The 26,484-nt window shown below is 37.1% G+C and overlaps 1 protein-coding gene across 1 annotated transcript in view; it reads right to left on the bottom strand.

Annotated features, from left to right (window-relative positions):
- Window positions 1-26,484, bottom strand: part of sema3fb (sema domain, immunoglobulin domain (Ig), short basic domain, secreted, (semaphorin) 3Fb) — an 85,564-nt gene that overhangs the window by 28,413 nt on the left and 30,667 nt on the right. The window contains exons 3-6 of the mRNA XM_065240974.2: window positions 11,658-11,818; window positions 5,886-5,948; window positions 3,426-3,545; window positions 1,917-2,006 (exon numbers count right to left, since the gene is read on the bottom strand). Of these exons, the coding sequence (XP_065097046.1) occupies window positions 1,917-2,006; window positions 3,426-3,545; window positions 5,886-5,948; window positions 11,658-11,818 (434 nt within the window). The remainder of the gene's footprint in view (window positions 1-1,916; window positions 2,007-3,425; window positions 3,546-5,885; window positions 5,949-11,657; window positions 11,819-26,484) is intronic.

The following is a 26,484-nucleotide window of genomic DNA, read 5'->3' on the forward strand; positions in this document are numbered from 1 at the left end:
CAAAAATAAAAATTCTGACATCATATACTACTATATTAATTTCTTTCTTTTTTTGAGCATTGTTTGTAAGCAAACAGTTTCGGAGCACCATTGACTTTAAAGGGCACCTATTTCATCGCAATATTTTTTTTATTTTGTATATTTGGTATAATACAAGGTGTTGGCGTGGTTTATGGTTAAAACACTTTATTTTTACCGTACATTTTTGTAGTTCCAGATATCCTGCCTTCCTCAAACACATTGATTTTGTACAAAACTCATCGATCTGAATAGTGCCGTGTCCCTGATTGGCCAGCTAATCTGTACGTTGTGATTGGCCTGAATACCTCTTTATTTTTTTAATCAATTAATTTTGTTTATTTGAAGAGGATTAAAATATCCTTTTTTTTGGCCTGAATACCTCTGTCGTCAGCAGGAAATGTGACGCTCCTTACCATGTTTGAAAGATTCGCTCACAATGCAATGCTAACAGGAGTTAACTTGTAGTTACTGTTGTAGTCCAAGAAAAGAGATTTACGTTGGAGAAGATAACGCGTCATTGTTTACCTTGGGGTTTGCACCTTTTGCATATCGTTAACTAAATGTACTACTACACACTTACACACCAAAGGAAATGTAAAAACGTGAATCGTACCATAAAGTAGTTGATCTTTAATTGTATTGTTTCATACTATGCAAGTCAAAGGTGCTTCTGCTTCCCGCTTGATTACAAATATCTTCCTTATAACAAAATATTTCCTAAAAAAAAAAGATTAGCACAAAAAAAACAGGAACAACTTGTGGTTCAGTAAATGACCGAATTTAAGTTTTTAGGTGAACTATCCCTTTAAATGTTAGCTCTTTTGTACAAAAGGTCAGATTTTCTCGCTTCCATTGATACACACAAAATGTCATTATTCTTAAATTATGCTGTTATCATAAGTGTTAGGGGTAACGCGTTACAAGTAACTTTCATTATGTAATAATATTACTTTTCTGAAGTAACGAGTAAAGTAACGCATTACTTTATAAATGTACACATTAATATTTCAGTTACTTTTTTAAAAAAGTAATGCGAGTTACTTTTCAGTTTAATTGATTTGATAAAAAAGAATGTACTGAATTAAATTGAACATAGTCACGTAGAATTACGCACTCTTATGCGTGAGCGCCTAAGCGGAAACAGTTTGAATCACAAACGGAGATGGCAGGCCAGAGCTTGACAATTTTGCAATGGAAATATGCGAACATCTCAGTCATAAAAAACACCTGCAAGGCCTGAAAAAAATCAAGCATCAGCCAAGTAAGATTAAGTAACGCAAAAGTACCTTAAAAGTAACATAAGTATTACTTTCCATAAAAAGTAACTTTTTAAGTTACTTTTTTTGGGGAGTAACTTAATATTGTAATGCATTATTTTAAAAAGTAACTTTCCCCAACACTGGTTTTCATTAATTTCACTGAAATTATACTGATAATATGGTTTGAGACATCGCTAAAGCTAATGAAAAGTCAGCGCTATCTCATGCAATTCATACGTTTTTTACGAAGTGGCTAATTCTTATTTATTCGTATGACCACATTGGTAAATTTTTTTACAATTTGCTATTTCGCCTCTGTGACGTTGGGGTAAAAGGCAGGTTTCGTTATTGTTTTTTTTAAAGCTAATTGTTGTTTTTTTTGATAATCATATGTTTTTGTACGAATTAGCCAACTTGTAAAATACGTATGAAGACTTGAGGCTGGAAAAGCACAGACCATAAGACATGAGCCAAAGAAGAAAGCTTTACAGAAAATATGTGTTAGAACAATGAAAGACAAATATTTGCAGTCCAAAGATGCTAGAACAAATGTGAAACAAGAAAAACAAAGAGCATGCTGGTTATCATGTCTTTAGAAGACAGAAGAGCCAATGAACGGCCAGACTCGGATCCCACCTGTAATCCTGTATCATCAAACACTATTTCTGGTTCAGCTGCACGACTTGCCCTTCCTTTGGTCTGGGGCATCTGGAGATGCATGGCCGTCTAAAACACAAGTCATACGATTTGAGTTTCACTCATCTAACACACATAACTTACAACTTTATTAAACCTCCACCTGTGAATAAAGATCTTGATATTAAACTTTATGTCAATGACCAAGTGGACAAAGTCTGATCAGGTTGTATGTGTGCAAAAGTGACCTTACTCAGTCAATATTAAATATTAAAGATTTACATTATGTAGAAAACAGTAAATCCCTATGAATGACATTAGTTGGGTATTTACAGACAGGGTGAATACCCTTATACTGGTTTAAGATGTTTGTTTAAGCAAGACCAGCTACTGTAGTGATTTTAAACAGAGCTAGTGTGCTAAAGATATCAGACACAATTGATATCTTTGGGTGTAAATCAAAACCCTAGTGGGATTGTGGGGTCATGTGTAAGAGTAAATGTGGGAGTTTGCGGTGTTATTGTAGCATCCTGCAGTTGGTTGGTTTAAGGCGTGATGGGATACGCATCTGGGTTATGAAAAACCCCAAAAATCAACATGTCTGCTGCGGCCACATCTGTTTTCTCGGGTACAGTCTGAAAGAGAAGACTGGCCTTACAAACCACAGCATCAAACCTGCTGCAGTTGGCCACATCTGGATGTCTTTGGGTTTATATGTGACTGACAAGATGTGCGTTGTGCTCATTGGGGTGGGGGGTGAGATTGCCTGGATTGGGGTGCTTTGTGGACACAGTCTGTGACCCGGGTTTCCTGTCTGAAAAGAACAGGGAGTTAAAAGGGTGTGATACCACCTCTCGGCTCTTTAACCCAAATTCACATACGGAGGGTATTAAGTGAATTCTTGGTGACTGGTCATTATGGTGAACTCCGGAACACCAGGATTCAATTGGCACTCTATAATGGGAGCTCCCATAGCAAAATCCAACATAATACAGCATTCCTAAATCCGGGAAATTACGTACTGTAGTGTAACTCCAGGTAGGATAACTTTAGCTTTGGCAAGACTGTGTGCATGCAAAAAAAAACAAAGGTAGAGAAATTATTTGATTTTCAACCTGTGACTCTAATGCTGTTTTAAAAGTCCCAGGACTGTCATTACAAACCAAGAGTTGCAACGGGAGCAAAAAACAAGGGTCCTAAAAAAGCAAAGAGAGTCCGGAGAGCGATGCCCGACTCGAGCGGAGAAACTCAATCTCTCCAATTAAAGAGTGAAACTAAAACAGGAGAGAGAGTTATAGTGCATTGGGGAAGCCAGCTGCTGGCAGTCAACACCTGGAGGGTTTACTGTCGGGGAAGTGAGAAATGATGTCTGATGAACTGTAAGAGTCAGTAATGGACAGATGTGTGGAGATATCTGGAAAAATGGATGTGTGTCAATAACACCTGTGCATGTCTAATGTTTATGCCACACCTCTTATTGCCCCATTGCACATACTGTACGGTACTTACCATGGGTTTGCGTCCTCGGTTCACATAGGTGCACACAGGGTTGTAAGCGCCCGTCCCGCACACATACAGGTGCGTCCTGTTCCACGGCTCGATCAGACGGACGAAATTACCGCACTCGCCCTGAGAGGGGAAACAACCGTGTTAAGTATTTTCACAAACGTCTGTGAAACCCAACAAATGAGTCATTAGGATGAACATTAAAGGACCCCATGAAAACAAACTGTATGTTTTTTGCACATGTACTGTATGTTATATCTGGTGTATTTTAGCTTTGAGGTTGCTTGCCAGAAAAGTTACAAGTTTAAAGTATAGGGATGCTCCCGTCCCATCGGATGATCAGGGCAGATTACGTCCTGGCAATCAATTATTACTATTAATAAAAGGATCAATGACGTGATGTTAATTATTTTGTGTCCGTATGGTTCAATTAAATGTAAAAGGGTTAAAATTTCAAAATAAACTTGCAGATTACTTGCATGCATTCTCTTTTTTAAGGACCAAATAAAAAAATTCTGGTTTTATTTCATTTTGAAAGAATATTTGGGGGATAATTGCAAAAATGTCGATGTGGTGTAACCGGTCTGTGTCAATTGGTGTAACTAGTATTTTTTTAAATGAAAATATAAATATATTCATAAAAAAATGTGGAATAAAATATAATCATCTAGTTCAGTGTAATATTTAAAGAAAAAAAAAGAAAAAAATAACATACATTTTTACATCAGTTGTCAAAGATTATTTAGAAAACAGAGCTGTTTTCAACATATGTCAGGACAAATATTACAAAAATGCATTAAAATTTACATTTAGAAATAACTAATATTTTTTTAAAATGTTATGTTTATTACACTTACATGCCATCAAGGTGGATAAAATATTTAATATTTTTCATTCTTTGGCGCAATTGGCGGTTACACCATTTGACATTTTCAGGTCCATTCAGTCTTAACTTTCATAAAAATGTTGCAAATGATTTTTTTATTGCAGAAAATTAACATAAATACACCTGATGCATGCTTTTAAAACAAGTTTTTTTTTTTAAAGATTTTTAAATTTCTCATCTGGCCAAACCGGTTTTGTCACTGGCCAACAAATATTCAGTTAATAAAATAAATATTAAATTATGAATCAAAACAAAATTCAATACAGACTTTGTTTTGCTTATATGTAACCCTGGGCCACAAAACCAGTCAAAAGGGTCAATTTATTGAAATTCCAAATAAATAAGCTTTCCATTTATGTATGTTTCTAAGGATAGGACAACACTGGAAAATCTGGAATCTGAGGGGGCAATTTTTTTTTTTAAATCGCCTTTAAAGTTGTCCAAATGAAGTTAGCAACACATATTACTAATTATATTTTTTAATATATATATATTTACGGTACGGTTATGAAACATGATCTTTACTTAATATTTTATATGATACTTTATATGATTTTTGGCATAAAGAATCAATCATTTGGATCCTTGCAATGTATTGTTGGATATTGCTACAAATATATGACTGGTTTTGTGGTCCAGGGTCACATATGGGTGTACTGTGTACACAATTTTTTAAAGAATAAGATTCAAAGCATCTTAAACTACACATGGATACCAGTATCCTGGCCTTTCAACAGTAATATCATGTTCAAAGAAGAAACACACAAAGGTCAAAATCACAAATGTCCTACATATATGAATTCATTTCACAGTATATTTATTCAACACTGTTAATAATTCATGAGATGTGGTCGAAATCCATCACGTCCCACAGTGACACTAAGTATCCTACCGGTGAGCAATCCACACCAACCCCCCCCCCCCCCCCAATGAAACAAACCCTGCAGATGTGCTGAAGATCAGGTGATGGACACACGGATGTATTCTACACGTTTGCTGGCCCTGGAAACCACGTCTAACTCCACATGTGAATCTAGAAAACTGACGGGTTTCACAGCATATCCAGCATGTGTTTTCGTGTATGTGCATATGCTTGCGTGTGTGTGGTTTCTGACCATGCAGGTTTCTCACATAAATATTTTGGGGGTGCATAGCTATCACAACTGTACATTGAGGATGGATGGCAGCTCAGATGCGAATAATACAATGTGATGAGATGTCATGAATCATGAATCGAGTGAATTATAAGAGAGTTACACTTACAAGAGATATCAATTGAAACAACCCAGTATAGGTCAAATTACAACCCAGCAGGTTGGGTTCGTCCCTTTTTGACCCAGTGCATGGATGGAAATAACCCAGCACAGTTCACCTGAATGGTGTGGTGGCAGCCATACTGTATCGCCCTAGCATATGCTCAGCACTTACTGGATAATAATGAAGAAAATGTGAATTTATGATGGGAAGACCATGGACAGGATGGTGGGATTGAATTTGGGTTTGAGCGATAAAACCAAGCATTAAAACAGTATTGGAAAGTAGCAAAGTAGCTGAATGAAATTAAAGCAAAAACTCACATTTGTGTCTTTGCCACTTAAAACACACTCAGTCTTCCTCTGTTGTGAAACAGGCCAGTGTATCTGAAAGAGAGAGTAAAAGAGAGAGCGAGAGGTCAATCCCATTTGTCACAACAATGACACACTACCTCAGAAACAGTCCTGTTAAAAATTCAACAAGCTATCAATGTAATGAGCTCAACTGGCCAGGGACTGTTCAGCTTGGTCTTTTATAAGCCCCTTGGGTTTCCCCACATCCAGGCTTAAGTTTTATAGCATCGAATACTTTACTGGTTTAGCAAATCCTCAGTGATCTACAACAAGGGTGACTTTAAGTTAAAACTGAATCAGCGAATATCTACATCTAGTGCTGTGACGGATCGCAGTTGATCTGTGATCCGTACAGATCACAACCCACGGTTTGGCCTGCATGCGATTCACGGATTAATACGAAAATGTAAATAGGGAAAGATTATCATTTGCACGTGTTTCAAAGGCTTGCAAATGTTAATACTCAAGTGATTTTACACAATTTTAGCAGGTTTCTGTATGCACAGGTTGAATGTGTCCAGTCCAGCTCCAATCAGAAGTAATCATCCATATGCCCTTCAACGATCAGAGCTCTTGATGTGTAAACCTTACAGAAAGTTGCGCTACTGTGTCTCATACTGTAGTCCATTAATGTGCATTTGGCGATTAAAGCACTGAAAACAACGATTTTTTTTTTAATAAAGGGAGCGCTGTTTGGAATTCACCCTTCGTTTGTGCGCACGTGCATTTAAGTGCACTCAAAAGTACACACATGGAGATACGTGTTTCAAAAGCAAGCGGACATAGAATAATTAATTTCTTGACAGGGCACATACAAACAAAATGATCTCCACCAGGGGCGTCATGCACCAATTTTTTTTAAGGGGGCACAGTGTGCACAGCTTACAGAAATGTGTGCATACCTATTTTTTTTACGGTCTATGGTGCATACACGGACAGCAAACGAAATATTATAGAGCTTTCAGTCTTTTCCATGGCTTTATTTTGAGCCTTCCTGCCTTCATGACAAAAACCTCCAAAATAAAAGTGTTGACTAACTTTCATATCAAATACTATTCAATCGGAATAATGACACATTGGCATCATATTTACATCTGGAACGGCATGTTTTGTTTATTTACGTTTTGTTTAATGACTTGCTTAATTGTGTCTATGCAGTTGTTGTATAAAAATGCATTATCCTATAAAATTAATGTAATTTTAAATCCATAAAGTTTATAAACAATGAAAATTACATAAGCTATAACCACGTGGTTGAGTTTAATGTTCAATAATGATTCAAAAAATGTTTAGATAAAAATTATATTAGAGGAACGGATATTTGCATTCAACTTTACCTCATATGTAAACGTGTGATTCCGCGTCCCCGTGAACTCTGGCGAACTTTGGCGTTGTACCAAGATGAATCTAGAAATCTCTACTAATATTACGTTGAGACGGTCACATTTTAAACCATACATTTTCTACACAGAGGAGGTTAACTGCACATTACCGTACTGGGGTTTGGAAACGTTTTAATTCCTCAGATAGCAAAGTGCAGCAGCAACAGTAAAGAGCTCGTGAGCGTGCTCAGACGTTGATGACGTCAGCGACTGCGCTGAATGCAGCCTGCCGCCAGAAGTAATGTAACACGATCAACACTATCAAAACGGCGAAAATCTCCGAAAAGTGACAAGGATGCAGCGAAGAATTAAGAATATTGTGCATATTAAACAGATTAAAAGACAAACAACAGATTAATGGACGCTTCTTTGATTTTGAAGCTCAAAAAACCAAGGGGGCAACTGCCCCCTCAGTTTGAATGGGCATGACGCCTCTGATCTCCACAGTATTCCTTTTCTAATAAAAACATTTGTTTATGTCTTAAAGGTGCAGTGTGTAAATTGTTGCGGCAACTAGTGGTGAGTTTACGCATTGCAACCAATGGCTCAGTCCACTGCTCACCCCTCGCTTTTGAAACGCATAGAGAAGCTACGTTAGCCGCCACCGGACAAACATGTCATCGTCGGAGACAACTTAGTAAAAATTTGGCCATTAAGGGCTTCTGTAGAAACATGGCGGCACAAAATGGTGACTTCCACGTAAGGGGACCCTCTGTGTATGTAGATAAAAACGTCTCATTCTACACTGTAAAAAATAATATGCCCCATCTACTCAATAAAATTGTGGCAACAGATTACAAGCAATATCATTAATTACATTAAACAAATCAAAATTGATTTAGATTTACTCTATAAACTCCTTAATATTTACATATTCAAAAAGCCAAACTGCAATTTGCAATTAAAATTTTTATTAAAATTTAAACAAAAATATTGGGTATACTAGACAAAGATCTAGCACTATACAATAAAAAATATTATGCCATATCTACTCAATAAAAGTGTGGCAACAGATTACAAGCAATATCATTAATTAAATTCAACAAATAAAAATTGTGTTAGAATCACTCCATAAACTCTTTAATAGTAACCCATTCAAAAAGGTAATCTGCAATTTGCAATTAGAAATTAATTTAAATTTAAACAAAATATTGGGTATACAGGACAAAGACCTAGCACTATACAATAAATTCTATTCAATTATACTATTTTAATTTAACATCATCCATTAATATTTTTATTAGTAATGAGTATTATATCTGATTTCAGAATGACAGACAAAGATAAATCAATTCTTATTTTATTGCAGTCAAAAGAACAGAAAAGCATCTCATTTTAATGATGTATTTGTAACAGTGTAAACTTCAAAAAGTATTTTACAGTCTTTAAAGAAAACCGTCCACATTTCCCGACGAAAGGTTCCATGTTTGTGTTCTGTTACATTGATTCACACCCAGAAAATCAGACAGCAGTTTAGACTCACTGTACTGTAATCAGTTCATAAACTTTGAAGAATCCAGCTCCAAGAAAAGTTTCTGAAACACCTGAAAAGATGCCTGGGATACTGGAGATTCAATGCATAGATCCAAGGATAAAGCATGCCCTGTGAACACCTTTAAGGCCTCAATAACAATTCCAGCATCCCTTGAGCTGCCACTCCTAGAAGATCCATTCTTTACAATTACAGCCATCACAAGCTGCTCAAGGCCCGCCTCTTCATCTTTATCCTGCAACATTAAACAGCAAATATGTCTTAAAACCTTTATAAATGTATACAGCTTGAATATTGAAATAATCCACACATTAAACTTGTATATTAAAATGTTTTAAAGAAAACTGGAAGATATGTGCAATGGAGTTCATCTGAGTTTGTGGCTTATTAGGTATGTTTGAAATGTGCAATAATATTGAAAACTGATAAAAAAATTCTCATTGGAATCACAAATAATATCAAAAAATGTTTGAAAAGATATATAATCTATATTTATAATTAGGGCAAATCTTTTCCCTACATTTTTTTCTGTCACACGACAGTCACATATTTATTTGTTAACCAAGTTACTCACATGTGTATATACACACACATACACTATATACACAATATAATATGTACAATATATTTATTTAATAATATCCCTCACCTTTTGTTGTGAATAAAGTTCTCCCTCAGCAATGTTTCACGTTGCCTGCAGGAAGCTGCAGTACTGTACGTTACAGGCCTTCATGAACACACAATTTAGATAATAGGTCGCGAAATTAATAGTGAATGTTCAATTTACATTATGTAGAAAGCTTAAACATTTTAAAAAGACAACTTATACATTTAATATCTTACTCACCTTTTGTGGAATTAAATGAATAATGTTATATTTCCCTTCAGTAATGATACTGTACTCGCGGGAAAATTCAACACAGGGCGTCGCAATTGAGCACACAATTAATTTACAGCGAAGAATAGTTTTACATTACCAATTTATTCGAAAACTTTGTGGATATAGTTAACACAAAACTAAATAAACCGAAAAAGACCGCAGCAAAGTCACATTTATTTTTATAACACGAACCAAGCGAGAGAGCGAGCAGAATTTGTCATAATAGATACATACATGATACATATCTATGAGAGTTAGTGATAAGAAAACCCACCCATTCAGAGGAACTGTATGATTGTTCAGTTTTTCTGTCACTCAAAATGAGTTGCATCTGGACCACCAATCGCAGCATGCGAATCTACGAATGCATCCTAGATATGCGACCTCCTGGGTCCTAAAGCTGATGTTACGTCCAAACCCAGTTCATATGAATCCTTATTGTAATTAATATTTACAAATTACAAACAAATTATACAAAGAAACCCTGCTTATAGACATAAAACTAAAGATTGCCCGTTAAATTTACCCGAAATGAATTTTATCCACAGTTTAAACACTACATTGACGTCACAGCCAGCGGAGATTTTCAGCGACACTGGCCGAGGTGAGGCGACGTTGTCCGGTATATTTACGCGCGGAGCGCCCGCTGATTATCTGGAGCTGGAAATGTTTAAATAGGCGATATCTTTATGAACCTACTGCAGATTCTTGTTTAAAAAACATACATTCTCGACTGAAATGCTTTCAAAACTTTGAATTTTGGCACAATAACAGAAATATTTCCTAAATCCGTCTGCTCAGCGCTCACGACCTGCAATACAACCCGGAATGGTTTTTGATTTAAAACAGCTGATTAATATTACGTTGGATTTATTCAGTATTCGCTACATGCGCAGATACACAATAAGAATAGCTAAATCCTTCACAAAAACAATAAGTTGTTTTTATTCCAGTCATTTTTAAAGAATTTTAACACAAAAAAATAACAAACTACATGAAATTAATTTTATTAAATAAAGTTTACATATTCAATTTCATAAAATCTACAAGCCTGCAGAATGACTTTTTACAGTGTAAGGTAATAAAAATATAATGGTTCATTGTGAAAGGTCTTTATACACCCCTGATCATATAGTTTTGCATAATATTTTGCATTTATGTCAAGAGATCCTTCTAAAAATTACACACTGCACCTTTAAGTGTATGTATAGATTAGAAGCAGAAACCAGTCTGTGCTTATTTGGTCTTAAAGAGACAGTAACCTCAATTAACCTACTTAAGTCTGTGTCATTTAATCAAACCACCCAAGACAAAGAGAAAATTACTTCTGTAGCTCTAAAAAATAATAATGATATTTAATTTATACAATAAAGACAGTGTTATAATTCATGTGATTCGATTTCTGTACCTAATGCTAATTTTAGACCTTACTTAATGTGAAACTTTATTCTTTTTTATAAATGTTTGGAATTTTTTTTATTTGTTAATAAATTTTCCTACCCCTTTTTCTTGCTGATCCTAAAAATTATTCCATCCGTGCTTTAAAAACCGTAATGTGACTCGAATCATGAGTTTTGTCATCAAAAATCAAAGATTTTGGATATAACAAGAATGAGTACTCCTTTTACTATAAATAGGGAACAATGCATTGCTCAATATAACTGCTCTGGCGACAGAAGTCCCGCCTTTCAATTAAAAGAACCAATCATCAATCGAAAAAACTGATGATTCTGAGAGGGAGGGTCTCTATATAGAGTCTAGACGTAATGATGTCTTTTAGCAGAATTTGAGCAACATGGTATAATTGATGTCAGGTTTATTTGTTTGCCAGAAATATGTTGTTTAATTGTGATTTTTTTATACATGATTCCTCATTCAAGTAGATAGAACTTTAGTCTTTCAAGTGGTGTGACTTCCCTAAAGTGACATTGTAGATCCCCATATAGACTCTATCTGTGTATGGAGGACAGTATATTTGTTCGGCTTACTATGAGGGGCTCTCGGTTGATGTCGTGGAGGTCAAGGGACAGAATGTAGTCTTTGCTGCCCACATACATGCGGTCGTGGTCTTCATCCATGCGTAAGATGCGATAGTCCGATGTGTTCAACAGAAAGGAGAAATGATGGGCTGTATCTGTAGACTTCAGATCTGGAGAGAGAGGAAGAAAATATTTTGTTAGCCTTTAAAAAGAGACAACCCATTTATTGATATGCCATTGTTTTGTGATTTAAGGGGGACATTTCACAAGACTTTTAAAAGATGTCAAATAAATCTTTGGTGTCCCCAGAGTACATATGTGAAATTTTAGCTCAAAATATCATAAAGATAATTTATTATAGTATGTTAGAATTGCCACTTTGTAGGTGTGAGCAAAAATGGCAGTGCTGTGGTTGTATAGTGCAGATGAAGGGGCGGTATTATCCCCTTCTGACATCACAAGGGGAGCCCAATTTCAATGACCTATTTTTTAACATGCTTGCAGAGAATTGTTTACCAAAACTAAGTTACTGGGTTGATCACATTTTCTAGGTTAATAGAAGCACTGGGGACCTAATTGTAGCACTTAAACATGGAAAAAGTCAGATTTTCATGATATGTCCCCTTTAAACAAATACAGCGAGTGAAACAAAGAGAGATGGATCTCATTACCAAATTCAGTCCATTACATAACAGTTTGATAGAATATCAAATAAACATGGCTGCTTGACAATGACAGATGTTTTTGTCTTACTTCATAACAATGAAATCCCCATATAATTCATTTGATCAGATAATAGGTAGTTTGTTTTTGGAATCGCAAAACATGACACACAAATCTGTGATTGTCTTTATTCATCTTGTCTGACAAAAACAGTGATGTCTGACAGAAAGCACAAAGCAAATAACAACCGATACACACATACACGCCATTTACAACAATAAATTAAACACAAACATTGAATCATTTACTAAGATATTAAACTATGATAGGGATAGATAATACAGGAGTTGTACAAACACACACCACATTGGTATCTCTTCCACTCAGGATGTCCCATCCATAAATAACCCAGAGATAATGGTTAAAAATAAACTCTAATCTTAGCCATTTATCAAAACAAACTAAACAGGGTCTGAATTTATCAACACAATCTATTGGGATTAATTCTATTTGTATAGTTTGATTTAATAAATGCATGAGCGATGGTTCTGATAGACAGCTGTCAGGTTTGTCAGCAGACTCCATCAGTGAGATTATTTGTGTTTGAGCTCAAAGTTAAACAATGTGTCCCGTAAAACAGACTATAGATGTGTAGATGAACAAAGACTTATTCATTTAATACGTTTTGGTTGTATATGTTCGATAAGCATGGCTGTCTTTGTAAATGTGAATGGTTTGGAAATACAAATGTACAATTTTCTTCAGTTATGTGAATAAAGAGGGAGAGAGAGAGAAATGCTTACTGCATGTCTGTCAACGTCTCTTAAACATCTGTTTGTTTTAGGAGTCTTCTGACAGACCATCTGCTGGCTTAGACCTCCCTCTGAAATCTGTGTGTTTTTGACACGAGACCATCAGGTTTCCTCTACTTGCTATAACTACATTTTATAAAAAATGTCAAAGTTTACACCATGTTGCTAAAGGTTTTTTGGGTTGCTAGTGTACTGCTAGATGTAGGTATGGTCTCCATGATATTCCAGTTTTTTAAACTTGGGTAAATTTAACTTGTCAAGGGAAAGATTGTAAGTATAAACACTAAGAAAAGCAACAGCACACCTTTCTTTCATTATAAAAACACAAATTTAATTCTTACAGAAAAGTCACATGCATTTTACATGAATTTGCACATGAAATGTGTGTTTTTGGAACATTTTTGTGTGAATCCCATTTTTGTGTGAATCCCATGTGAAACCCATGGATCATGGTGACATGTTGTCCATATGTGATCACATGTAAGATAATTGTCACCACATTATGCACATGTGATCACATGGGTTTCACATGTGTGTCACATGTGTTTCACACAAAAATTTCCAAAAACACATGTGAAATTCATGTGGTTTTTCTGTAAGGAAAGAAATGGAAAAACAAAAAGTTCCCCTGTCTGGGAAACCCATCTAAATCAATTTTTTGCTATTTTATGTTAAAATCACCCTACACAATTTAAAAAAACATTCAGTGAAAATATAACTTTATTATATAATCTTTATTTTATGGCACTCTAAAATGCTTGACCAATTGGCCAATCACAAAGTTTCAAGGTTTATTCTTTTCAGATAACTACCGCTCAAAACGAATTACACATGGCTTCAAATCATTTGACAGGTACGGTTTAATATTACACAAAAAATAAATATAAATATGTTTTTAATAACATATATGACATTATATTTACAAATGATTAAACCAAATAGTGTGATCATGACATCTGAACGTCTTAAAACTAAAAGTAAACGGTTATTTCTGACAGACGGTCTGCATTCGTTAAAAATTAGCAAATTAAATATTTTTATAACACTTTACAATAACTACATCAGTTAACATGAACTAATAATGAACTGCACTTATACAGCATTTATTAATCTTTGTTTATGTTAATTTCAACAATTACGAATACTTTATTAAGATTTTGTTAACGTTAGTTAATGCACTGTGAACTAAAATAAACAAACAATTAAAAGCTTTATTTCTATTAACTAAAATTGAGAAAGACTTAGGGGTTGTGTACACCAAAACTTTTAAGCCCGCGGCCGGCGCATGTTTTCAATTGTTTCCAATGGAAGCTCGGCGTTTTTCAAATAAGCCAGCACCTAGAGGGTTTTTTCCACGCTGAAAACCGGCGCTCTGCGGTTTTTCCGCGCTCGGCGCTGAGCGTTGAGAGTTGAAAGAGATTCAACTTTGGGAGAAAAGCTCCGCTCGTCAATGTCAGTTCTCACACGGCCGCCCAATCACAGTGGAGGAGGGGCGGGACATTACCACAGCAACCAACCGGCTCACAGCTGAAGTATCACAGCTACCAAAGCGCTCAGCTGAAGAAAGCTGGCACTCAGCTGAAAAACAGCTGGCATTCGGCGTCCTAAAGGCGTTTTCAGCCGCGTTTAAAAGTTTTGGTGTGTCCAGCCCCTTATGTAACAAATGTATTGCTCATGGTTTGTTCATGTTGGTTAATACATTAACTAATGTTAACTAATGAACCTTATTGTAAAGTGTTACCAATATTTCAAATCAAACTTTCATATCAAACTTTCATGCTTATAATCTCATCATTAGATTTGGATTTTTGTGTAACAAATTATCAACATATAAGGAAAATCATCGCAAATCATTTGCACATGCAGTGTGTTGTACAACTTACACCAAACTTTAATATATCCAGACCTTCATTGGCAATGCCAAGCACCATTAATAATAGATTTCAGAGTTTTCGGAGGGAATTCCTTTTACGGGGATAGATGGCTTACTGTAATTTTACCACAGGACGTCTGTAATATTAATGGTCAATTCGCACGGGATTAGAAATCTCAGTGAAACATTCAAAAGTGGGAGGGGTAACTCGATTACCCAGCACGTCAACTCCCTCGTCGTTACAGATACTTTGCTTTCTGATATCACATGTGCAAACGCACAACATAACGCAGACGAGAAAACCTCAAAGGGGACCAACGAGGAAACACGACATTTAAGTTCGGTTTGGGGAGAACGCCAGTTTCAGAAAATGTTTTGTGCCTCTGAGGTGATTTCGATTTTTTTTATTTTTTTATTACAGGAAATGACAAAATTTACGTGTATATTTACAACTGGTCTATTTGCACTGGATTAGTATTACCTGAGGTAATTTTCTCTTAGGTAATACTCACCATTTAAAAGTCCCCGTAATGATTGTGAAATGATAATGATTACTGACATGGAGTATTTGGACGGGACTAAAATCAGAAGCTCTGATAAAAATTGCTTCACACCACCTCCCTATGTAAAACTAATCCTGTCCGAATAGTACTTAAGACAGTAGAGCTATTCTGTCCATTACAATCTAAACATAACACCTCTACAGGATAATGTGTATTCAATGTTTTTTGCAAGGCCGAGCAGCAAATCCAGTTCCTGTAAAGCTCTAAGAAAACACTTCTGTTCAAAGTCTGGAATGTTCTTACGGGAGGGGAAATGTAAGTTTACTATTGTAGGAATTCAAGTAAGCACTTTGTGTCTTGGAGCTGAAGTGAGCTTTGTGGACTCAAAGGCTTGGCATACGGTTGGGACTGACGAAACCAGAGCAAATATGGGGCCGAAACTGTGCCTGCCAAAAACTAAATGCAACCCCTTATCTCAGTCTCTTCTCGCATTTTCTTCCTCTCATTCAACCCCCGCTCTCTTTCCATCTCTCTTTCTCTCTTCTGAAAGACCGAAAACCACCTGTGGAAACAACAAGAGCAAATGCCTAAAGATCCCTGTGTTCTGAGATCAACAATACCAACAGCTACACATCAATCCGAAATCTATCCAGACACACGACCCGATATTCAACTAGGTACGTAGCACACTAGGTTTTGAAAAGAAGATAAAGTAGGGACTGACATATGCGAAGTAACAGTTACCAAATCCAGCCATCTTTGACAGATCGACTTTCAACCTATAGGTGAATCCAGATAAAGCCGTAAGGATCACAATCACACTGTGAAGTATAAGTAGCTGAATACTGGGAGGTCTGATCTACACACACAGAAGACTTTGTTTCCAGAATGGCCTCTCACTTTTCTTCGCTTCCCTAGCATAAAATGACCTGCTGGAGAGAAACTAGAACTTGGTGTTGCAAATGAGTAGTAACCTGACCTGTACTTTTGCTTTTCAGACTTTATCCCAACTTCCACTTTCACGGCTTCATGCATTCCCTATTTCCCTGCTTGATCGGTGTAGCAGGAAGAGGCCGAGATGTTCAACAGCGGTGCTACTGTTACGCTCCTTGATGACTTTTCGTGTACCTTCTCACACACCCTGTCTTTCTTTGCACTCGTGACACTCGCTTGTGTCCAACCAACTGAAAAGTTTCTCCATTCTTTCACACCCTGACAACATGGTAATGCTGTTAAACTAAACGTGTACTGTTTGTGAGATCAGGACTAATCCTTTGCATGCTTCAGGTGATGGTACCAAGATTTCCTGAAGGGCTTCACTGATCACTTTCTTTCTCATTGCAGTTTTCTTTCTCATACGACGGCAGAGACGATATGCATGCGTGGTCACCATCCGTATCCCAAGACCAAACTAAGGGTCAGCCCTGCTAAGATGCATGAAAGTACATATTTTCATGGCATTGCCAAACAAAGTCAAGCGTCGCATTTACTACTTAGTCACATTTAACGCTGACATGGTTTTGTCGGCAACCCCACATACATTTTTTTATTGATGGATGGCAACAGATTGAACAAAATAAGCCAAATTGTGCATGACCTAGATGACCTACAATGTGTTCATGAGTAAAAAAAAAAGTTTTGCTATAATAACGATAAATATACAAAGTTTACATTTGCAGAGGTTAAAAACTTGTTTTGTTGAAGAACAATTTGATTTGTCTACAACAAATTTGGCTCCTGATAAACAATAAAGTTTATATAAAATAATAAATCACATCAAAACAAAAACGTTTTTATTCTTACAATAACTATGCGTTCTGGACTTCCAAACAGTGATTTATTTTCCACTGCAGGAACTTCCCCGCTGCACATTTCTCGAGTTTCAAATTTGGTTAAATGAAAGAGTCGCTGCCAAGCGCTGCGGAGCAAGTTCCTGCATGAAACTCAGCCTGGCCTGGGGGACGAAGCCGCAAGGAAGAGGAAGAGAAGGATGAGGGCGGTTTGGGATTAGCGTGACACTGATGTATGCAGGCGGTCCGCGGACAAAGCCAGAGCCCACATCATTTCTCTCCGCGGCGAACGCATGTGTGCTGGCTCGCTCGCCGGCACGCACACGCAAGAGTGACATAACCATAAAGTGATAATTGGGGTGTTTAAGAGCGGACGCACATACCCATATACTTAAACCTTCATATAAACAACAGGTTCCACTTAATTTTAAACATCATCAACATCATGTCAACAGCCACATATATTTATACAGGCTGAAATATCCAGGCTAAAGTTAAACTTTCAAATATGTGCATTTGTCCTAGATCACAAGGAAAAGTAGCCAAAGCAAACAGCTCTCCACTAGTGAAGAATGCATGTGAAAAAATCTGGTATTGCTTTTTTTACTTATTTATAAGACAGGATTAAACATTGAGCAGACAGATGCGTTTTAAAACCTGCTTAGCATCAATTACAATTTGCAGGTTGTAACGTGTTCATCTCTTCTACAAATTAATTTCAGTGCAAACTGACATTTTGCATAGTGAAGCACAACTTTTTATGACAATCCAACTTCTAAAAGTTTGACTGGTCATGATTGAGGAGAAAACAAAGGCCGGGAAAGGGAGAAACGGTGTTAACAACTTCATCCAATACATTGCAAACCTCTGCATGCATGTTAAGTGCAAAACACAGTCCATTAATGCCCTAAAAGTGTTTAGTGTATCTGCATGTGACCCTCATCGATGCACAGCCATGCAGAACAGCTTGCCATGGTAAAGCGAGTACACGCACATACAGCAGAGATGGCATCAGCCCAGCGCACTGCATGCCGGCGATGCCGCAGAGCACTTGTAGCTCTTATTGTCCAGACAACTCACACATGCTGGTGTCCTGTAAGCCTCTTGAGGAAGAGAGAGAGAGAGAGCAGGAAAGACCGAAAGTGAGAGAGAGAGAGCGATAGCCGTGTTTATCCCAGATATACTCCGGACGGATGTTGCACCTGATTCCTATCTAAAGTTCTGGCAGGGTGTTGTAAGCGGTTTATTTATCAGCCCACACCTTCATTAGTCTCACTGCTATGATTCATGGTGATAAAAGTTTCGCTTTAACGGAACACCATGTCATATCATAAATATACAGGGTTCCCACACCTTGGTTAACTTCAAATTCAAGGATCTTTGAAGGACTTTCCAGGTCCAATACCCTCAAATTTAAGGACTTGATGTGCAGACATATTTTAAGTGAGAGCAAGGTTACATTGTGTTACAAAAGGAAGGAAGAGTAAACTGCACTTGACAATCCGGTGCGACCAGAGAAGGACGGAACAATATAGACAAAAAAAGGGATCGCCGGTGCAGCACAGATGTCTGTATAAAAAAATATTTTAATAATGGTGCACAACAGTGACTAACGTGTCGAAACGTTAGTCACTGTTGTGCACCTTTATTAACTCTTTCCCCGCCATTGATGAGATATCTCGTCAATTAAGAGAAAACGCTTCCCCGCCAATGACGAGATTTTCCGTCTTTCCGCAATACCGCTATTATCCACCAGGTGGCGCCCTTCCGCAACTTTTTAAAACCGGAAGTATTGCCCTATGGCAAGCTGCTGCATGTCCGTGTCTGTTTTAAAGATCGCTCTGAATGGGATCTCTATGAAAAGTCCGTCACAAATATGGAATTATTTTTGCTTTTTGCTCAAAATATGGTGTTTTTGCAAAAACTTACCCATATTCAAAAGCTGATTGCAAAAGAACCACTAAAGGTAGGATGAAACTAGGGCTGAACGATGTGAGGAAAAGTTGCGATGTGCGATGACATTGTTTAATGTTGCGATGACGATGTGAGTTGCGATAAATATATATAGTTTTTTTTCATGTTTTAGGGGCCATTCACATGTCGCGCCTAAAACACGTGGAAAACACTAGACACGTAGGTTATTGTCACATGAACTGCACGCTGCGCTTGTGTCATTCTGAAAAGTTAAAATGTTTTTGAAATACCTGGAAAAACGAGCGTGTCGCGACCGCGGCGCTCCAAGAGCACACATACATTTGAAATAATGAACTTGAGCGCGCAATAAACGCAATATGAGAATCACCGCTTCCACAGTACCTGTGTTTGCGGCGTCATCTCTCCTAAATCCAAAATAATTCCATGATATAGCTGAAGTGCTGTTCATTTTCACCACAAGGTCTTCGTCTGACAACACATTTTCCTCACTCTTCTCTCCTTCCTCTGCCATAGTTTTTGCTAACAGGCACAGCGTCGCAACTGACACCTCACAAATCAATCTGAGCGTAGCTGACTTGGGGGTTCCCCCTGATTGGCCTCATAGCATGAACGCGCAAACCATCGCTGCGTCCGAAACCGCCTACTTCCATAATATATAGTAGGCAAAGTAGTGCTTTTTGCATACTATATAGTATGGTAGTAGGCGATTTCGGACGCAGCACATGTCTTCAGGACTAAACGTGATAGGTCAAACTTTTATTACATGCGCTTACTGTTTTCCCTTCATTCATCGCGTCAAGGCTGTCTGTTGCGATGTGTTCATCGCGTGAGTTCATATCGCGATGACGATGAAAATTCGATGTATCGTTCAGCCCTAGATGAAACGTTTTTTTTTGTTTGAAAGCAGAGGGTCTGTTCTTTCATTTGGTATATTGTATGTTTATTTATTTAAAGAAGAACATTTTCTGGAAGGCCTTAAACTTTGGTGAAAATCATGAAAAACGCTGGCGCTGGCTGGCAACTTTTTTTAAAAACGCTGGCAGTGAGAGAGTTAAAATATTTTTATACAGACATCTGTGCTGCACCAGCGATCCCTTTTTAGTTTACATTGTGTTACCTTCTAAGATACATTGTTACAGTTTTCATGTGTCAGTTTGACAGTGTCAAACACAACTATGCAAAAAAGCATTTTGATTGTATAAAAATTGGCATAAAGAAGATATAAGCATTCAAAACAGTTTAGCACGAGTGCTAACAAAGTCTTAAACATCATCTTATGCTACACAGGGAATAATATGAATTTTTTTTCAGAAAACTTATGCACAAAATAGATTCAAGTACTTTCAGTAACCTGTATTTGGGTGATTCTTGCGAAATTAGACTTAAGGGGGTCGCACACCGTTCTAAAAAACACATTGTTTTCTATGAGTATACGCACACCGGCGCCGCCAGGTGGCACCCGTCCGCGCCGCCCAGCTGTGACTCAGGAAGTTGCTCAAATCCCTGTCGCGCCACACAGCACCACTCACATAGTTTAACATTAAATAACATCATATTTGTCCCAAATCATTAACGATTAACATTGGCTGCTAACGTATATTTTGCATTTTGAAGTAGATGCTATCTGACGAAGCTCGTGCTATTTAATGCGCACGTCCGGTTCACAATACCTCCGAGTTGTCCTAGACGCGACTCGACACGGCGCGGCGCGACACGACACTGATCTGCGCAGCCGGTGTGCAATCCCCTTAAGACTCTCGGTCTCGCTCTCCCACTGATTGACGTGTGAGCGTTGTTTTCCAGAGGAAGTGCCCATAAAAAGAAGTGATAAGTATAGTGTACCCCTGAAACGTCAGCTGGACCCGTATTCGAAAAAACTTTCAGAAACTTGGACGAACCCAGACGAAGTGCATTCGACACAGTTATACTCCAACTGCTTTTTTGACACTTTGCATTTGTTTAGCATGAGGAAACAACTCTTAAACTGTGTTAATAAGTCAGAATGCATAAAAAATACCATTGAACCCCCCCACCCCTTAAGATTCTCCTTACTGTGGCTTTAAAGGGGACAGAGAATGAAAAACCATTTTTACCTTGTCTTTGTTGAATAATGGTAGTCTACCCGCATTCACAAACATACAAAAAGTGCTAAACATGCTAAATAATCTCAGTCTCATAGAAATTCCTCTTTTAGAAATGTCAGCTAGAAAACGGCCCAATCTGAAAAACTGATGCTTATGACATCACAGGCATCAAACTGCCCCTCCACTTTAAAATAATTGGCTACATTTTTAGAGTGGCAGCAAAGTCAGCCAATCAGTAATGAGATTGCAAGTTAAGCCAGTAGGGGGAGCCAAATAGGTGCAAAACCACTTGTTTAAAATCCCCCACCCTAATAGAGCTAACTGAGAGAGGTTTTTAGGAAGCTTCTAAGGCATTACAGACCCCAAAAAAAAAAATGTTTGTCTACATCACAGAATAAGGATAAATACCCAGTTCAATCATTCTATGTCACCTTTAACAACCTTGGTACTCAAGGGGCAGACAGAGTTACCTTTGAAATGCCTGTGCTGTTAAAGTGGATACGTTATTATTCAGGTAGCCAGCTATAAACATGTCAACGGCTTACAAGGTAAGAACCTGATAGATCACTAAAACATGTGTCCTGAGAAATCACACCTGTCTCTCTGACACAGCTAGGCTCTATTAAAAGATATACAAGCGGGTCGGTCAACACTTTTTTGGCCAATCAGAAATGCTCTCTGGGTCTTTTAGTAAGCTTGAATATTAGGATTGCAAAAAATCATATGCTGTGATAACTTGCGATAATGCTTTAGGTTTGTATTATTGTTTACAATTGTAATTAAATATATTTAAAAACTGGAACACGTATGTTGAAAAGTAAACACCTGTTTCACCAGTCTATCTTCTATCTGAATCAACCTAAAACTTTGACTACAAATGACTTTAAGTATTAAAACCATCAACTCATTGCTGTGCATATTGCAATATGCCCACATCAGATATATTAATGATATTGCGATTATCTATTGCATATGCACTTGCTCTCCAGAACAAAAAACTCACAATGCCCTTAATTCAAGACACTTCTTCCGGTTTCATGCTGAAAGTAAAATGAACGACAGATGAAAATAATATAAGCTTCGCTGTTGTTTAAAAACCGAACATCTGATGGAAAACCCATTTCCTACGAACGGCCGCAATGTCAATAAACCACGAATGGCTTTCTCTCACAGCGCACGGTATCAGTTAAGACGGTCTGGGTTGTGATGACGTGAACGAGGGAGAGGGACAGCTCATGTTAAATCAGACACATCTGTAAAAACACGACTCTCTATCACCACAGACATGTTTTATTAACAAGCATTCTCTCAACAGCAATCAATCTCGGGCGTTGCGCTGCCCTCTGGTACCCTGACCTCAAGATGGTGGACTGCCTTAGCTGTCCAGGCATCAGGTGTATGCTAGAAAGAGATCATCATTTTTATGATTGACATATTACTACCCAGAACAGCCCAAACAGTCCTGTGGGTTTTTTAAATATGGACTTTATTTGATATCTAGGCAGAACAAAACACAGGATTACACGGTTGTCATGGTTGTGACTCTTTCATTTCTCTCGTACTCTAAAAAACTGCCAATGCAAATACATCATAGTAGGGCTCAGAGGTCGTGAGGCGACGGTAAAGACTCCACATTAATCCGGGATTAGCCCCAGGGTCAAGGTCACCCGCCCCGGCCTGAGCAGAATCAGGAAGCAAAGATTGCAGAGGCAAATTGGCATTACTGCAACCCAGCAAGGAATACAAATGAGGTTTATGAATAAAAATAAGATGGCCAAAAAATAATATATATGAAGAGTTTGGTTCCAAAATTAGTTACCGTCAAAATCAGCATTGTTTCAGGTCAGAGCTTAAAAGTAAATTCTTAATTTTACGCAAAATCCGATATCTGCAGTGTTATTGTGTCATCTTTTCTCCCTTTTTTCCCAAAATGCAATAAACGCCAGTCCTCCTTCTCTGCAAAATGAAATTAATCTGCTTAACCAATCACAGCTCACCATTCCACGCACTGTAAACAACAGTGACAACTGTATCAAGCTTCTGACATGCTAGCACATTGACCCCAGGGGATCTTATGAAAAACTTTCCATTATTTTATTTGAAGTCAACCAAAATCGAGCAGGACCAAAACATTTTACAGCTGATCGCTGTCAAAAAAGTTCAGCGATGACAGCAGGAATGACTGTGTTCTTAATATGACAAAGTAAGTGTTTTGTTTAATGCTATTAATGTTTATTTATTTATCAGTGTATACCACTAGTCAAGTAAATGAATATAACATGGCAATGATGAATGCACATTTATATATTGATTCAATAGATTTATTGCATTTGCGAGAAAAAATTATACGTTTTTATAATAAATCTTTCAATTTATGTTATTATAACCTAAAGATGCTATGTGAACGTTTGTAACAGAAAAAGGTTTTCATCTTGTCACTTTCTTGGTATAGAAAACACATTTTTACCGAAATTAGTCAAAATGGATTTATTGTGTTTTGGAACCAAACACTTCATTTCAGTGGCGAAGCTACGGGTGGGCCTGGCCGGGCCTGGGCCTGCCCACATTGAGTTGTGGCCCATCCAATCAGAAGGCCATTTTCCAGACAAATGTGTAAATAATTTAACAAAAATAAATAATAGTACTACGAATAGACGTCTTATCACAATATAATTTCATATATGTAATAAAATTATAAATATAATTAAAATATAAAATATAAATAGCAGTTTCGCAGTTTTCTTTTACCCTATTGGTGCACACGCTTGTCAATATGAAACGTTGAATATGATTCGTCAGTCATTGTTAGTTCCGCCTACGCGCGGTTGAACTGAATTTGAAAACAGCGAGTCGCAAATCATCGCGTTTAACAGCCTTTCCACGATGACATCTGCTGTTGTCTGTTTACTTTTGGAGACAGAGACTATACATCACTCATGGAAATGTTGGATTACTGAGGACATCTTTTCAAACGTCGTCAAAATGAAACGAGCACTTATTCTTTGATAAGACGTCATGCTGTGTCAAAGACTGTTCTTCACCACATACTGTATAAAAAACATATAACGTTACGCTCATCGATGATAAATGCTCGTCTGAGAAATGTATTTCTGCTTTTCTTTGCGCGAAGGGACATTATGATCAAAGATATTGGACTTTGTTATTATGATCGAGACTTTCTCCATCTTTAACCAGAAGCCCCGTCTCAGACTAATACAGTAGGACATCTAAAGGTGAGTTCAGACATTTTCGTAATGTTTATAGTGGTGTCATTACTATTTTTTACAGTTTATACTCAGGAGTATTACTCCAGTCAACTATTTAAGGGGGCAGACTCTGTGTTGTGTCATAGGCTGTATGATTTAATGTTGTTGGAATATTTACACATAAATGACAACACATGCAATTTTGTATTGCGCCATGTTGTTTGATGGCCATTTTCTCATTAAATAACAATCTCTCAAACGAGTTCTTTAGTAAAATCAAATCACTAACGTTACCTGTTGAATCTGGCGTATCCTATGACGCTTTCACGTCATGCATTTTGCTGACGAGGAATGACAAATCATTGTTCGGAACTATGTTCACGTAACGTAAATAACGTAAAAACTAATTCCTTTACTAATTCAGTTTATATTGAGTTCTGTGTTTTCAAGTGGATTAATAATTTGGTGTGGCACTGCCCATAGACTGTATAAAACAGGCACAGCCCCACCTGCCCATATACTGTAGACAAGCTACTGTTGGTTATTTATAAGTTGTTTTATAATTTTGGCTGCGTGCACACCAACGTTTTTAAACGCGGCTGAAAACGCCTGGAGGACGCCAAATACCAGCTGTTTTTTCAGCCTAGCGTTTTGGTTGCTGTGATACTTGAGCTGTGAGCCGGTTGGTTGTTGTGATATTTGTCCCGCCCTTCGTCCACTGTGATTAAACGGCCGTGTGAGAACTTACATTGACGAGCTGAGCTTTTTCAATAAATGGACAGCTGCTGGCTGTTTTGAAAAACGCCATGCTTCCATTGGGAAAAAACATACGCCCACCACGGGCGTAAAAACTTTGTTGTGCACGCCCCCAGTTTATGTACATTCTATGCTTTGCCCACCCTGTTTTATAAAGGCCCACCCACTTAAACATTTCTGGCTTCGCCACTGCTTCATTTGTATGCAATAAGTTTTCAACTACACAATCTAACACAAATATTGATAATAAGATTTATTTTGGTATTCATTTTAATATTTTTCTACTAAATAATAAACTTTTATTAAACCATGAGTGTATCATCAGAAAAAATGGTCCAACCCAAGCTGACACTGGGGCAGTACCCTTTAAAAAGGTTTCTATACCATTTAGGTACAGACATGCATACCTTTTATTTAGTACCAATTTGTAGAAAAGTTAAATGCAAATAGTCAATATGCTTTTGACTATTCTGCATTTATGGTAAAATACAAAAATCACAAAAGTATTAAATCATTTGCAGAGGATTACAAGCGTAACAGAATCCAAAATTTCCAAGCAATTATAGATTACGTTCTTTCAAACGTCATTTACAGAAAAAAATCTAAACATCCTTTAAAAGTAGACACATTAACTTGAAAAAAATAACATTAAATAACATAAAATATTTTATTCTGTGAAATTACATTTATTAATTTTCCACAATCACACAATCCACAGTGATTCACAAATGAGACCGTTTAACATTTTGTCCCAATCTAATAATTTAGATTTTCAAATTTGGAAATCTCTATTGAATAACGAAAGATACAAAAGTCACTGCACTGTTATTGTTCGCCAGCAGCACTTAAAGTGAATGACCTTCAGCTACAGTATTATAAAAATAGATGTAAGTATAAACCTGCTTTACATTCAAACCAGCAGTCAAAGATAACACAAAATATGCTTACATTGTCAATATAGAATATATTATTTGGATATTTGGCAGCTGTTTTGAATTACAACCCAACAGTTAACCAAACAATATCCCTAAACTGTTGACAGTTTAAGGTTCTGGCTGCAAATAATAGATTTTATCATTATTAACAACATAGTAGCTCCTAAAGCACTTTACTCATTTGAGATTTCCAAGTCATCCTTTATTTCACTTACTTACTCCCAAAACCCAAATACATTTTCGCCATATCAGTATGAAGATGTTTTACTTGGCCTAAAC

Source organism: Paramisgurnus dabryanus, chromosome 14, assembly GCF_030506205.2.
Source record: "Paramisgurnus dabryanus chromosome 14, PD_genome_1.1, whole genome shotgun sequence".
NCBI lineage: Eukaryota > Metazoa > Chordata > Actinopteri > Cypriniformes > Cobitidae > Paramisgurnus > Paramisgurnus dabryanus.